This window comes from Mesitornis unicolor, unplaced genomic scaffold (genome assembly GCF_000695765.1).
Source record: "Mesitornis unicolor isolate BGI_N332 unplaced genomic scaffold, ASM69576v1 scaffold22380, whole genome shotgun sequence".
Lineage (NCBI taxonomy): Eukaryota > Metazoa > Chordata > Aves > Mesitornithiformes > Mesitornithidae > Mesitornis > Mesitornis unicolor.
This window is the reverse complement of record NW_010159234.1, coordinates 10,280-22,723: the sequence shown is the minus strand read 5'-3', so window position 1 is coordinate 22,723 and position 12,444 is coordinate 10,280. Positions and strand designations below refer to the sequence as shown.

At 50.0% G+C, this 12,444-nt stretch overlaps 1 protein-coding gene across 1 annotated transcript in view; it reads left to right on the top strand.

The window, feature by feature from the left end:
- COG7 (component of oligomeric golgi complex 7) overlaps positions 1–9,208 on the top strand; it is a 15,505-nt gene extending 6,297 nt beyond the window's left edge. Inside the window, exons 8-17 of the mRNA XM_010186043.1 lie at positions 992–1,119; positions 1,658–1,812; positions 2,957–3,073; positions 3,598–3,663; positions 4,230–4,416; positions 5,404–5,544; positions 5,990–6,073; positions 7,098–7,212; positions 8,175–8,318; positions 8,908–9,208. Coding sequence (XP_010184345.1) covers positions 992–1,119; positions 1,658–1,812; positions 2,957–3,073; positions 3,598–3,663; positions 4,230–4,416; positions 5,404–5,544; positions 5,990–6,073; positions 7,098–7,212; positions 8,175–8,318; positions 8,908–9,074 — 1,304 coding nt within the window. The 3' untranslated portion in view covers positions 9,075–9,208. The remainder of the gene's footprint in view (positions 1–991; positions 1,120–1,657; positions 1,813–2,956; positions 3,074–3,597; positions 3,664–4,229; positions 4,417–5,403; positions 5,545–5,989; positions 6,074–7,097; positions 7,213–8,174; positions 8,319–8,907) is intronic.
- The last annotated feature ends 3,236 nt before the right edge of the window (positions 9,209–12,444 follow it).

Below are 12,444 nucleotides of genomic sequence, written 5' to 3'. Positions count from 1 at the left end.
CTGAACCTTTTATAACCTGAGTGTGTTATAGAATAAATTCTTTATTTCCATCTCTTTTGCTGGAGTGAGATGCTTGGGAAGAGAAATATTTCCGGAATGGAAGGGCCGGGTGACTCAGCAGAGCAGGGTCAAACCAGTTCCTATGTCTGTGTGTGAGGGGAGGGTTCGGTTGTGATTCACGGGATAATTCAGGTTGGAAGGGACCTCGGAAGATGATCCACGCCAACCTCCTGCTCCAATGGGATCCATGGGATCAGCCCAGGGCTTTGTCCAGTCTGAGCTTGAAAGCATGGAGACAGCTCAGGCTTTGCACAACCCGCTCCATTTCTTAGTGTGTAAAAGCATTGTCTTTTATCCAGGATTCAAAGTGGTTCTGGTTTGCTGCTAGCTTGAGTTTGGCAAAACTTGACAATGACACCTGGTGTCCAGTTCTGGTTTGAGAAGTAATCCTTCAGACCTGGTTTTTGTCTGGTTTTTGCAGCCCCCTGCTCAGCAGAGTGGCCCTGAGGTGCTGAGTTGGTGGTTTGTGGTCAGCTCTGGTTGTTGAGCACTGGAGCAGCAGTGCCAGGTGAGCTGAGTTAGTGTCAATTAGCTTAAGTACGAACCGGGCTCTCTGATAAATGGGGATTGCCCCTGTTTTAGGCTGTGGGAGTAAAGTGTTTCACTTCTCAAATGGTTTCAATGCTTTCCTTCCACTGTAGCTTGGAATGTTGAATAGATTTTTGTCACCCAGGCTGTTTCGGAGCAGCGAGTGATAATTTTCTTCAGGCACTTGTTGAGGTAAAACATCTTGGTTTTAGGAAGCAGGTAGAGATAACAACCTTGTTGTTTTTTAAAAAAAGTGTGTGTAGTTGAGACCCAAAGCTGCTGGGCAGCATTCCAAGCCTGTGTGGGCAGCGTGCTCTGATTGAAGAACTACTGCTTGTTGCTTGAAACAGGATTTTTAGGAGCACATTCATCATTTGTAGACTAAACACCTGATTCTTTGCAGAGGAGCAGAACCTGGTAAAGATGATGGAACTGGTGGAAGCGGTGTATGGTCCCTACAAGCCCTATCAACTTGATTATGGAGACCTGGAGGAAGAGAATCTCCTCATTCAGATCAGCGCAGTGCCCCTGGTAAGGCAGCAGCCTTTGCTCAGGCTTGAAGCGTCCACCGAACATGAGGGTCTTTGCCATAGTTATTGCTTTAATGAGCAATAACAAAATTTGCATAGTTATTGCTCTATTTGATAATATTTCCCATTTGCAGTATATTTTGATACTGTTAAGTGAGTTTTGTTTAAGAAATAAACTTAATTTCCGCAGCACTGTCAGGTTGGAGGTAACTCCTTTCTTCCTCTCCTTCACCCAGTAACCAGCACTGTGTGGATCTGCTGGAGAAAGACTTTACCAAAATATTACTGTCAACCAGGAACCTGCTTCAGGCTCAACAGAATTTATTAAAAGCAAGATTGAGGAGAGGAAAGTCCTCTTTTGTGGAAGATTCTGTTGTTGGCAGAACTGTTTTTCCTTGAAGCTGTGGTGAAATAGGACTTGGCAGCCTGGCTGTATTCGCTGTGCAGGGGGGTGGAAGCAGCCAGCCAGAGAGCAGGGAGTTACACAAGGTGTGATTAATGGCTGGACACTCAACTGTGTGGTTGTTGTTGTTATTTAGGAGCACTGGGAAGTGATTGACTGTGTCCAGGAGCTGAACCACTCGGTCAGCAAACTCTTCACGCTGGCTTCGGGAGCCATCGACAACTGCCTGAAGCTCACGGATGGACTGGGAGTGTGTGGGCTGCTGAAGGCGCTGAAGGCCCTGTTCACAAAGTAAGGTGCTTTCAGTGACACTGCTGCGTTTATCCCAAGGGAGCAGCGAGGACTGGGTTTGTGGCCAGGGACTTTGTAGTTTATGAAAAATGCCTGAGAGCAGAACGTGTCTGCAGCCATAATACGACTCATCTGATAGCCCCTCCTGCCAGGCAGTGACTGCTTCTTAGGGGAGAAATAAAAGCTTTTTATGGCTAAAGGGAAGACTTCTCAGCCGTTTTCTATTCTGTTTGGGCTGAGTTTTCATTTTTAATAAATACTTTTGGAGAGAAGAATGTCTCCCAGAGCAGTAAGACAAATTTGGGTGATGAAAGTAGAACTCAGGGATTGTATATGAACTGGGCCATTCAGAATCTGTCTGTAAGTGTGAGATACCCTGGTGAGTGAGTTTCACTGCAAGTTCTTGTCTTGGAGTATCGGTGACAGCCTGCTTAGATCACTGCAGTTCTGATTGCCTCCTCCTTCTTTCCTCATATCGAAAGAGCTGCTCACAGGGTGTAAATCAAACTGTTACCTCGCTGCCCTGTGAGGAAGAGGGAAGAGGAAAGCACACTTCTCTGATCTCACCTTCTTTATAGGCAATTACATAGCAGCGTGCATGCCTCTAGCTTATGGGCACTATTTAAAAAAAAATGGGGGGGTGTGGAAAACAAAATGTTCTGCTTTTTATCCATGTTCTCATCTGGGGAGTAGCTGAGAAAACAAATTCATGAGATTGTTGTCACTGTGTTCCTGGTGTAAGGGCCAAGTGATGGAGCAGCAGTAGCCTTATAAACTTTTTCTGGTCTTTCCTAGGAGATGTGATTAGTGCAGTGGTAACAGAAATGCCTTACTCGTACCTTCTGATGGGAGGGGAGAGTTCCTCGTAACCCCTGTGCAGCAGATTGCAGTAGCCACACTCAGTAACTCTGAGTTTCTCCCTTTCTCCTGGAGTAGGCTCAAGTGGGCTGGGGCTGATCACTTCTTCTCATCCGTGTGTTTGGACTGGAACAACAGTGTCTCTCCTGAACTCCTTTTCATGTTTCTGGTTCCTGTTTGGCCCTTGCAGAGGACTCAAGGAGCAAATCACAGTTCATGCTGTTGTGCTGCTCTCCAGCCCATTCTCTTAAGCTGGTGCTTGCCTCCTCTCCGTTTCTCATTACAGGTATACATCTGACTTCACAAATGCCTTGCAGTCCATACGGAAGAAATGTAAACTGGATGATGTCCTATCAGAGTCCCTCTTCCAGGAGGACTGGACTGCATTCCAGAACTCTGTCCGGTAAAGGGGACTTTTTTTGCCTTGCTCAGAACTGATTTTTGTATCCAAGTTGGAGGGGAATTACTTGGGGTCAGTTCAGGCAGGCTCTCAGTGCAGAGTGCAGGGCTGTGCCCGCTCAGCTGCGGTGCTGCTGGGAGCAGCAGCGCTGGTGGCTGTTGGGCTGCTGCTGGCACAGAGCTGCTGTGAGGCTTCCCACCCCGTCTGCAGCAACACTGCATGTTGTGTCCCTTGAAACAGCACCAGCTCGTAGAGCTTTTCCTGGTGACGCTGAGCTGGCCTTGGCCATGATGACAAGAAGTCACTGGTGGATGAGGCTGTTGGACAAAAACAGTCAGTGCGTTATCAAGTGGCTGCAGAGTTCACAGCCACATTAGCTCTTGACAGATGTGTCCCCCTGTGGGCTGTGGTTTGGCTATTGGATTTTACAGTTACTTGACACGTGGCTGAGATGGGTTGTCTGGGGGGGGTCTGACATTATCTGCCTCAAATCTCAGAGCCTGTGTTTTTGTCTTGTTGGTTCCCAGGATAATTACTACTTGTGGTGAGCTCCTTCGTCAGTGTGGAGACTTTGAGCAGCAGCTGGCCAACAGGTAACTTAATTCGTGAGCTGTCAGGTACTCAGTTGAAAGAAAACAAACCCCAAGGTGCTTTCCTTGTGTAGACAGTGGAGGGAAAGCAGAGCCACTGTGATTTCCTCCCACTGTCCCTTTCCATCTTTAGGAATATCAGAGATGGTCACAGACTGTCCCACACAGTTGTGTGCCCTGAGACAGTCACAGGAATCCTTATTTTTTGATATCTTTTGGATTTTTGTTTGCTTGTGAGCAGTGCAGCCTCTTGTAGGCTGCAGTGCTTCAGCCTGACTTGAGTGCCTGTGCTTGGTGTAGGACGCAGTGACCTGCAGTGCACAGGAGGCTGCACTTCTTCCCTATTTGCCAGACGTTCTGGGAGCACTGTCCTCCCTCTTTCATCTCAGTATTTTTGCAGTTTTTTAGTTGCACAGTAGGTGTGAGAGTTGGCTGCAATTAGTGTCTGCCACCAATGACTGCTCTCCCTTGAAGTCACATAAAGGTTGTGTTGGTCTCGGTACCAACATGAGAACAGCAGTGCTGACTGTGGAGGATTTTGCTGTTGACTCTTGTGTGCTTGTTTTCAGGATTTTATCAACTGCTGGGAAGTATCTCTCGGACACCTACAGCCCTTGCAGTTTTTCTGGCTTTCAGGACACCAGCTCTGCAGAAAAGAAGAGCTCTGTGAAGAATCCCTGGCAGGAGTACAATTATCTTTTGAAGGAGAACCCATCCGAGTACGCCAGCCTTATGGAGACGCTTTACACTCTAAAGGTAGCTTTGGTTCCTGGGAGAGCCTGCCTCTCACAGGATGCTGTTTGGTGGATGAGACCTGGGTTCCCCTGCAGCCTGGTCACTTTTCCCCCTGAGCAGCAGCCTCTGATGGGCTGTGTTCTTGTCTTCACAGAGACACCGACTGATCCGCAGAGAGATGAAATGTCCAAACCCAGGGAGTCTGGGCTCATCCCATCTCTCCCCGGATCCTGGCTGTGTTTTGTGAACATGCCCTTAGCAGTTCAGCTGAGGGAGATTTTGATGCAGAAAGCACTGGGAAGGCTGTGGTGAAGCCATCTCAAATTCTGGAGCCCGCACACTGGCTTCTCCAGACTTTTTTTGCCACTCAGGCTCTGCTGCCGTACCCATTCTGAAATGTCATTCTGCGAGATCGCTCATGCATGCATCTGTGAGCAGGGGAGAATGACTCCCGTTATCTCCTTGGGGATCTAAGTTATGTTTGCCACTGTTGGTCACATGTAGTAGTGAAGTTAAGGTTATGAGTTCTGTCTCTTATCTCCTCAAAATGCTTTATTTCTCTTGCACTTAATTTACCTGCCCCTTGCGCAGCTGTGCCTTCAGTGTGACATGTTTGACTGCAAGTCAAGTTCCATAGGTACCCTTCATGTGGAACTTCTGCTTGATCCCATGCAGGGAACCAGTTCGTTGTACTCCTTGAGTAAAAGGCATTTTTGCCATCTTCTCTGCAGGTTTCTCAGTATCTGGCCTGTACTGTGCCTGGCGTGGCTGCAATGTGATGCTGATTCTTTCTTCTGCATTTCACGGAGCAATGCTGTGCGGTTTCTGTCTTGAGTGACTGGTTGGAATGGGGCATCTCAAAGGGAACAAGCTGTGCCATTGCAGAGGAAAGCTGCTTTGTGTTAGGATGGCCCAATAAAGACATCTTTAAGAGTGTTAACATAGCTTCTCTGCGGTCAGTTTAATGACTCCTGTATGTAAACATTTTTCTGTCTCTCTGTGTGTTAGGAAAAAGGTACAAGTAACCACAACCTGCTGTCTTCATCGCGATCTGCCCTAAGCCGCCTCAACCAGCTGGCGCACCACTTGGCTTTTGATTCTGTTTTCACTCGCATCAAACAGCAACTCTTGCTCGTGTCAAAGATGGAGGTGAGTAATGGATACATGGATCTGATCTGAGCTGGCGAGGTTTACCTGTGGGATCCCCTGGGGTGGAGCACAGCTCAGTGTTGCTTAACTTTCTCCTTTTCTGAGTGTTTTCCTCTGGTATCACATTTCTTCCATGAGCTGCAGTCAGTGCGAGAGTTTACCTCCCTTCATCCACAGCACTCACAAGAGGCAGCTACGTTTGCAGGCGCTGCTGTTAGTTCAAGATGTTGCTTTCCTGACCCGTGTGAGCAGGCATTTCCCACAGGGAGCTGTGTCTGTGTTGGGCGCGAGGGAGGATGAGGGAAGCAGTTTTCTCACCATCTGTGTTCTGCTTTCTAGAAGTCCCTGCGTAGTCTCAGTTCACGTTGCTGGGTGACCCCTTCCTAGAACACCGACAGACTTCATGCTCCAGAAAATCATAGGTTTATTCTGTTTTGCCTCACAGGGCTGGAACTCCGGTGGCATTGGGGAGACCCTGACAGAGGACCTGCCAAACTTCAGCCTGACTCCGCTGGAGTATATCAGCAATGTAAGAGCGTGCAAGGGTAGCTGCTGGGAGCCTGGTGCTGTATTTCCCCAGTGTTTTTGTAAAATCGTAGTAGTTGTTAACATTGTTCTGTGATGGTGATAGGTGCTCTCAGTGGTCCAGCCCTCATCAGTAGGGTTGTGCCGTTCTTTGTGGCTTTTATGAAATCCCTGTCAAATTCTGGAGTAGCAAAGGAGAGGCTCTTCCCTAGCGAGCTGCACTGTTGACAGTGTTAACTCCTGTAATGGGATGGGAAATGTCAGCTTCTGTTTGTAGCAGTGGATGCTGAGCCTGTCCTCGTAGCAGGCTCCTGTAGCAGAGAAGTTCCTGCAGTGTGTATTGGAGTGATTTAATCATCCTATGAAGTTAAAACTGTCTTGAGCTCTTCCTGTTCTCCCTGGTTTCTTTTTCTGGTGGAATGATAACCCTTCGCAGCAGTGGGATGTCTGCCTGGAAAAGGAGGGTGAGCTGTTCATGCCTCCTGACTCCGCACTCCTCAGCTCCGTGCTGCTGCACGGGGCTCAGGTTGCTCTCCTGTTCTGGCTGCTGGCAGTTGCTTTATAAACAGGACAGTGCTTGTTGTATGGCTGAAGTGATGTAGCTTAGGTGTGTGAATTTGTGAGCATGGTCCCTGTTTGGGAGGGATACATTTCTGTAATTCATGACTGTATTGCCACTTGACTCGGTGTTTCCTCTTCTGTGGTTTGGTTTGGTTCAGTCTCTTAGAGTCTGCTCTAGAAAACAAGTTACCACTCCAGAGATGGAAGATTTGCCTGGAATAGCCGTTCTCCGTGCAGGTTTGAACATGATTGCTTCGGGTTCTCTGACCTCGTGAAAAATTATTTCTTGTACAAAGTGTAATGATGAGCAAGAGCCAATTTGTTTCTGAGCAAACATAGATTAGTGACTTGCTGTCAAGCTCAGCTTTCCGCTTTCAGGTGTGGATTACTGCAGCTGGCTCTTTTCACTTGCAAAGCACTCGCTTCACGTTTGTTCAGTGACTCAGCCCTTTGTGCTTTTATTCTAGATTGGGCAGTACATTATGTCGCTTCCTCTGCACCTCGAGCCGTTTGTCACTCAGGAGGATTCTGCTCTGGAAGTGGCGTTACACGCTGGGAAACTGCCTTACCCCCCAGAGCAAGGTAGGGTGTGCTGGAGTGCTGACCACCTCATCCAAATTCCCTTTTCCTCCTGAATTAACTCCAGCTGAGAAATCATTACAGCTCCACTGCTGCTGCCAGTGCCAGAGTCTTCAGTGATCAGAGAGCAGCCACGGTGGTTGAACCCCCGTGCTGAGGGAGGTGCTGTGGGTGGCTGCTGGCTGACACCACGGCCCAGCTTCCTCCTCACAACTTTCCCCCTGAGCACAGAGGAGTTTGTGCTGCTTGTCTTGCCTTGATTTCCCGCTGCAAGCTGAGTTTTGGCTCACGTTCGTCCTCAGGTGGCTGCCCTTACCTGTCGTGTCGTTAATCTGCTGCGGTTAACGATGGTCGCTGCACAGCACTTCCCAGCAGGCTGGCAGCACACTGTGGTTTGCTGTGGTTAATCTCTTCTCGGTGCTTGTTTCCACTGACAGTCACGGAAGCGTGGAGCTTGGTATTTACAGTCTTCCTGTTGCTTCTGAGAGCACGCTCTTCAGTTTAGCTTTTAGCATTGCTTATTTTGTCACCTATTTATATGTTTAATAGTTCCTTAACTTCCAAAACACTGATGAACACAGAATTCCTTTAGGACTTGAACAAACCCATGAGTCCTTGTCGCTGCAGTAGTTCATAAACGACTCCTGGAAGATGATCCTGCAGAATAGGCCCGGCAGTGCCCCTAATCCCAGCCTGATCCCCTGTCAGCCTTTTGGGAGTCACTCACCTGGAGAGTAACAGAGGGAAGTGAAGTGGTTTGGGTCTTGAGCTGTCGGTGTTGGATAGCAGCAGGGAGGATGTGTAGCTGCTTTGATTACTCCAAAAGCAGCTGACGAACTCTGAATCCTAAGGAATACCTTCATGTCCTCTTGAGGAAACTGTTATCCACGTATGAATTACGTTGTGTTACAAAACCAGCAAATGCAGGTGAGCGAGACTGCAGATAACGAGGGTTTTCCGTGCAGGAGATGAATTGCCTGAGCTGGACAACATGGCTGATTACTGGCTGGGCTCCATCGCCAGAGCCACCATGCAGACGTACTGCGAAGTCATCCTGCAGATCCCAGAGCTCACAGCGCACTCGGCAAAGCAGCTGGCCACTGACATTGGTAAGCTGGGTGCACACGTTGTCCTCAGAGCTGCTGCCATAACGTGGGCTCCTCTTGTCTACGTTAAATGGAAAGGAAGAGCAGCCTGGGTGTCTCCTTTGATGGTGAGCGTGTTGATCTGGTACCCAGCGTGGTGCAGTGGTTCACAGCTGCTCCTTTGCAAGGTGTCCATCACATCTTGGGGTACAGGGACCCAGAAATGCGCAGCAGTCACAGAATCACACAGAATCCCAGAAAGTTAGGAATTGGAAGGGACCTCCAAAGCTCATCCAGTCCAATCCCCTGCCGGAGCAGGAACACCCAGATGAGGTTACACAGGAAGGCGTCCAGGCGGGTTTTGAATGTCTGCAGAGAAGGAGACTCCACAACCTCTCTGGGCAGCCTGGGCCAGGGCTCTGTCACCCTCACTGAGAAGAAGTTTCTTCTCAAATTTAAGTGGAACCTCCTGTATAGCCGGATCCCAACCGCTGCCATTCGCTGTGGTTTTTTAGCACTGACAGAATTTGGGCTGTCGGGAGGAGCAAGGAGTCGCTTTGATGGCACAGTGCCTGGTGCCCGTTCAAATACGTGTTCTTCCTTGGTCTTGCAGATTATCTGATAAATGTGATGGATGCCCTCGGCCTCCAGCCATCACGAACACTGCAAAACATTGTGGCTCTGTTGAAGGCGAAGCCAGAGGACTTCCGGCAAACCGCGAAGAGCGCGCCGCGCCGAATGGCCAGCAGCATCGCCGCGATGAGGGGCCTGGAGTGTTAGCGGGGCCAGCCCCGCTGCTGGAGCTGGACTGCCTGCGTTGGGTTTGTGTCCCTGTAAACCCTGCAAGGACAGTGAAAACGCCTCTGAGGCTTTGTTTCTGACTAACTGTTAATAAATGTCTCTGTCCAGGAAAAAGCTTGTTCCGTTTTTCCATCTTTAGAAATGAGGAAAGGTGTCCCGCAGCCCAGTTTGCCAAAACCCGTCTGGATGACCCTGAGCAGGCCGAGCAGCGCTGGTTTCTGCCTGGAGACGTTCTGCGGGTTGCAGGAGAGCTCGTGCTCCGCGGCGGTGAGATGAGTGCCTTTTTCAGAAAACTTAATCAATCCTGCATCTGAAATTATGAGGTGGGAGCAGCAAAGATCGGCCGATTGGAAGCTCTCCTACCTGGAGGCAGTCGTTGCTCAAGTCTGTCATTATTCCCAAAGTCTCATCAATGACCAAGCTCAGCCCTGAGAATGAAACCAGTTCTGTGGGTTGGTCCTTGTGCGATTGGCGTGTTCTGCTGAAAGCTTGGAAGTTTGTTGGGTGTCTCATGGAAGTGTTGTTTTCTTGTAGAGTTTATTAAAGCTTTGTGTATGGCTCTTTGTAAAACGACTCGTCCAGCCTAAGTGTGCTTCCAGCACTGCTACAGCTTTGTGTCTTAGGAGAAAACCAGACAGGATACTGAGAGACCCCAAGACTGGAATAGCAGCGGGGTGAGGTGGTGCTGGATAAAACCTCCCACACAAACCCCTCTGTTTTGCAGGGGAAAACCACCTTTCTTCCCTTATCTGTGTCTACTGCAGTTTTCTCCTCTCCTTCACCACCAGATGCCTTGGGGGAACAATTCCTTCGCCTCTTCTTTCCGTAGTCTGGTTCAGGCCGCTCTCCTCAGCATTCAGCCTCAAACCTTTCTGCTTTGGTTTTGGCTGTCTCTGTCATTTCTCCTCCTCCTTTTTGGCCTCCTTACCCTGGTGCGTTCTCCCCGGGTGATGGTGCTGGGCTGCCAGAGCTGCGCCTCTTCTGCTTTTGTCACACCAACATTGCCCCTCTGTCTTGTAGCACATTTGTAACATATCAATACTGGCTTGTATTTTACCAGCAGTATATTTCTGAGTGAAATTGGATTCCTTTGCTGTCCTCTGCTGGACTTCGGTGATGTTTTACTGCCAAAACTGCAGAGGTGAGGAGGGCAAAGGTGCTTTATAAACTGGGGTTGAATTTTGCAGATTTTGGTACCTATAAAGATTTCAGAGCAGGGAACTAAAATGTGTTTTCTGGAATGGTTTTTTTGTTTCTCAGTGAGGTATTCAGTTAGGTGTTTACTCTTTTTGTTTCAGAGTGTGAAAAGTCTATTAAAAAGTGCCCAGATGAATGGGAAATTTGGGGTTGGGACTTCTCAGGTGTCTCGTTTGGCTGCGATTCATGAAGCCCTTCCCCTGGAGTGCTCTGTGCCAACTCCATGCCCAGCTCCATCCAAACTCCATCCCCACCTCCATCCCAGCTCCATCCCCACCTCCATCCCCACCTCCATCCCAGCTCCATCCCCACCTCCATCCCCACCTCCATCCCAGCTCCATCCAAACTCCATCCCCACCTCCATCCCAGCTCTATCCAAACTCCATGCCCACCTCCATCCCAGCTCCATGCCCAGTCCCGTGCAGAGCTCAGCTGCATCTTCCAGCGGCTGCACTGCTGCTGCAGCAAGAAAAATCCCAGCTGTGCACATCCCTTATCTGCGGTGGGTGCGTTTGGAGAGAGCCACGCCAAAGTCAAGCACCTGAGACACTTTCCACTTTATGAGCTGTCAGACGCCCTCTGTAAAGCAGCAGTGACGAATGGTGACCTGTCCAGGTCCTGCAGGGAACGCGCTGTTCCCATTCGCCCTCGGCGCAGGATGGGTGAACCTCGGTTTGTGCCACTGCAGGATCAGGGTTTCTGGGGCCGTGCTTTGCCCGCTGCGATGGCTCGAGGCGATTGCTGTGCCCTGCAGCAAAGCGTTGCTGTCCCTGCACGTGTCTTTACGTTTGAGCACTGGTTTGGGTTCCCGCCCTGCCAGACCCAGGGGTGGTGACGCTGCCAGCGCTGTGTGTTGGTGGGAGCGTGGAGATGGACGCCCAGGTTTCTGTTCTCGCCTTGCCTGGTGCTTTAAGCAAATCTCTGTTGTGTTTTTGGAAGGGAGCAGTGGTTTTTCCCCACTGCAGAAGCCTTTGGAGGGCTGTGCAGCGCTGGCTGTGTGTGTACCACACGTTGAGCAAGACGTGGTGGGACCCCAGGCGCTGAGCTGAAACCCAGGGGATGTGAAGGAGCCCTCATGGGTACGCACCAGACCCCTGGGCCTCATCCCCTTTACCAGCATCAGAAAACCCAAATGGGCTGAGAATGGGATTCCCAAAGCTGTTTTGTTATTTAAGAATCTGAATTTAGTTTGTAAAAAGCAGTTAAGCTTCTTGTTCTTACCATCACCAAGTGAAGCTGGAAAATGTCTATGAAATTTCAGATATCGCAAGTAATAGAAAACCAAAACTTTATTGTAAGTCGCCATTACTTTTAGAGCTACTCATAAAATCTTAAAAATGCACCAATCGAGTCCTATAAAGTGAAGGCCCCGGATATGCCACGCGTTCTTATCTCCTCAGCCCTGTGGGTGCTGGAGCAGCCACGCAGCAGTAACGGCGCCGTGCCCAGGACACCACGTTCCCGCTCGCGTGATTTAACCGCGCGTTCAACCACGTTTCCTCTTCGGGTCGCGCAGAAGTGCCCGGCTAAGGTAAGGTAAGGTAAGGTGGGTTGTCTTTATTTATTTATTTATTGCCAAGAGTGGCGCTGAGAAGCGGCCTGGTGCTTCCTCCCTGCACCTGCAGCTCGATGGCTGCTGTGTTTATCACACGCATTAACAGCCGTGCCCGCTGTGGGGCTGGTGTCACCCATCAGAGACTGAGCGCCCGTGGCTCTGGGAGCGCAGGGATGGGTTCCCTTCACACTGTCCGTTGTTTAGGGGTGAAAGTGTGGAGTCCAGAGCGGCAGCACACGCTGTGCCGTGTCTCAGCAGCCACCGACCCACGGCCACGCATTGCCAGGTCATCCTAACAGCAGCAAAACCCCCCCAGAGAGCACTGGTGGTGATGGTTATACAGCAATACCCATTTATACGGGGTCTGTGTGTACAGCCAGAGCCGGACACCAACTCTGTGACATGTATTAGGGTTTATTAGAGCATCTTCACAGTGACGCTTTGAGTCGAGGAGGGGTGCACAGCAGGTCCTTTTGGTTCCTTCCTAATTGTGGCAGAGCAGGAGGGTGCTCAGCAATGGCCATCGGGAGGTGCCGGGCGCTGCTCACTCGGTTTCGGCGTCGCTGTCGGGACCCAGGACCGGGGGCTGGACGCGCA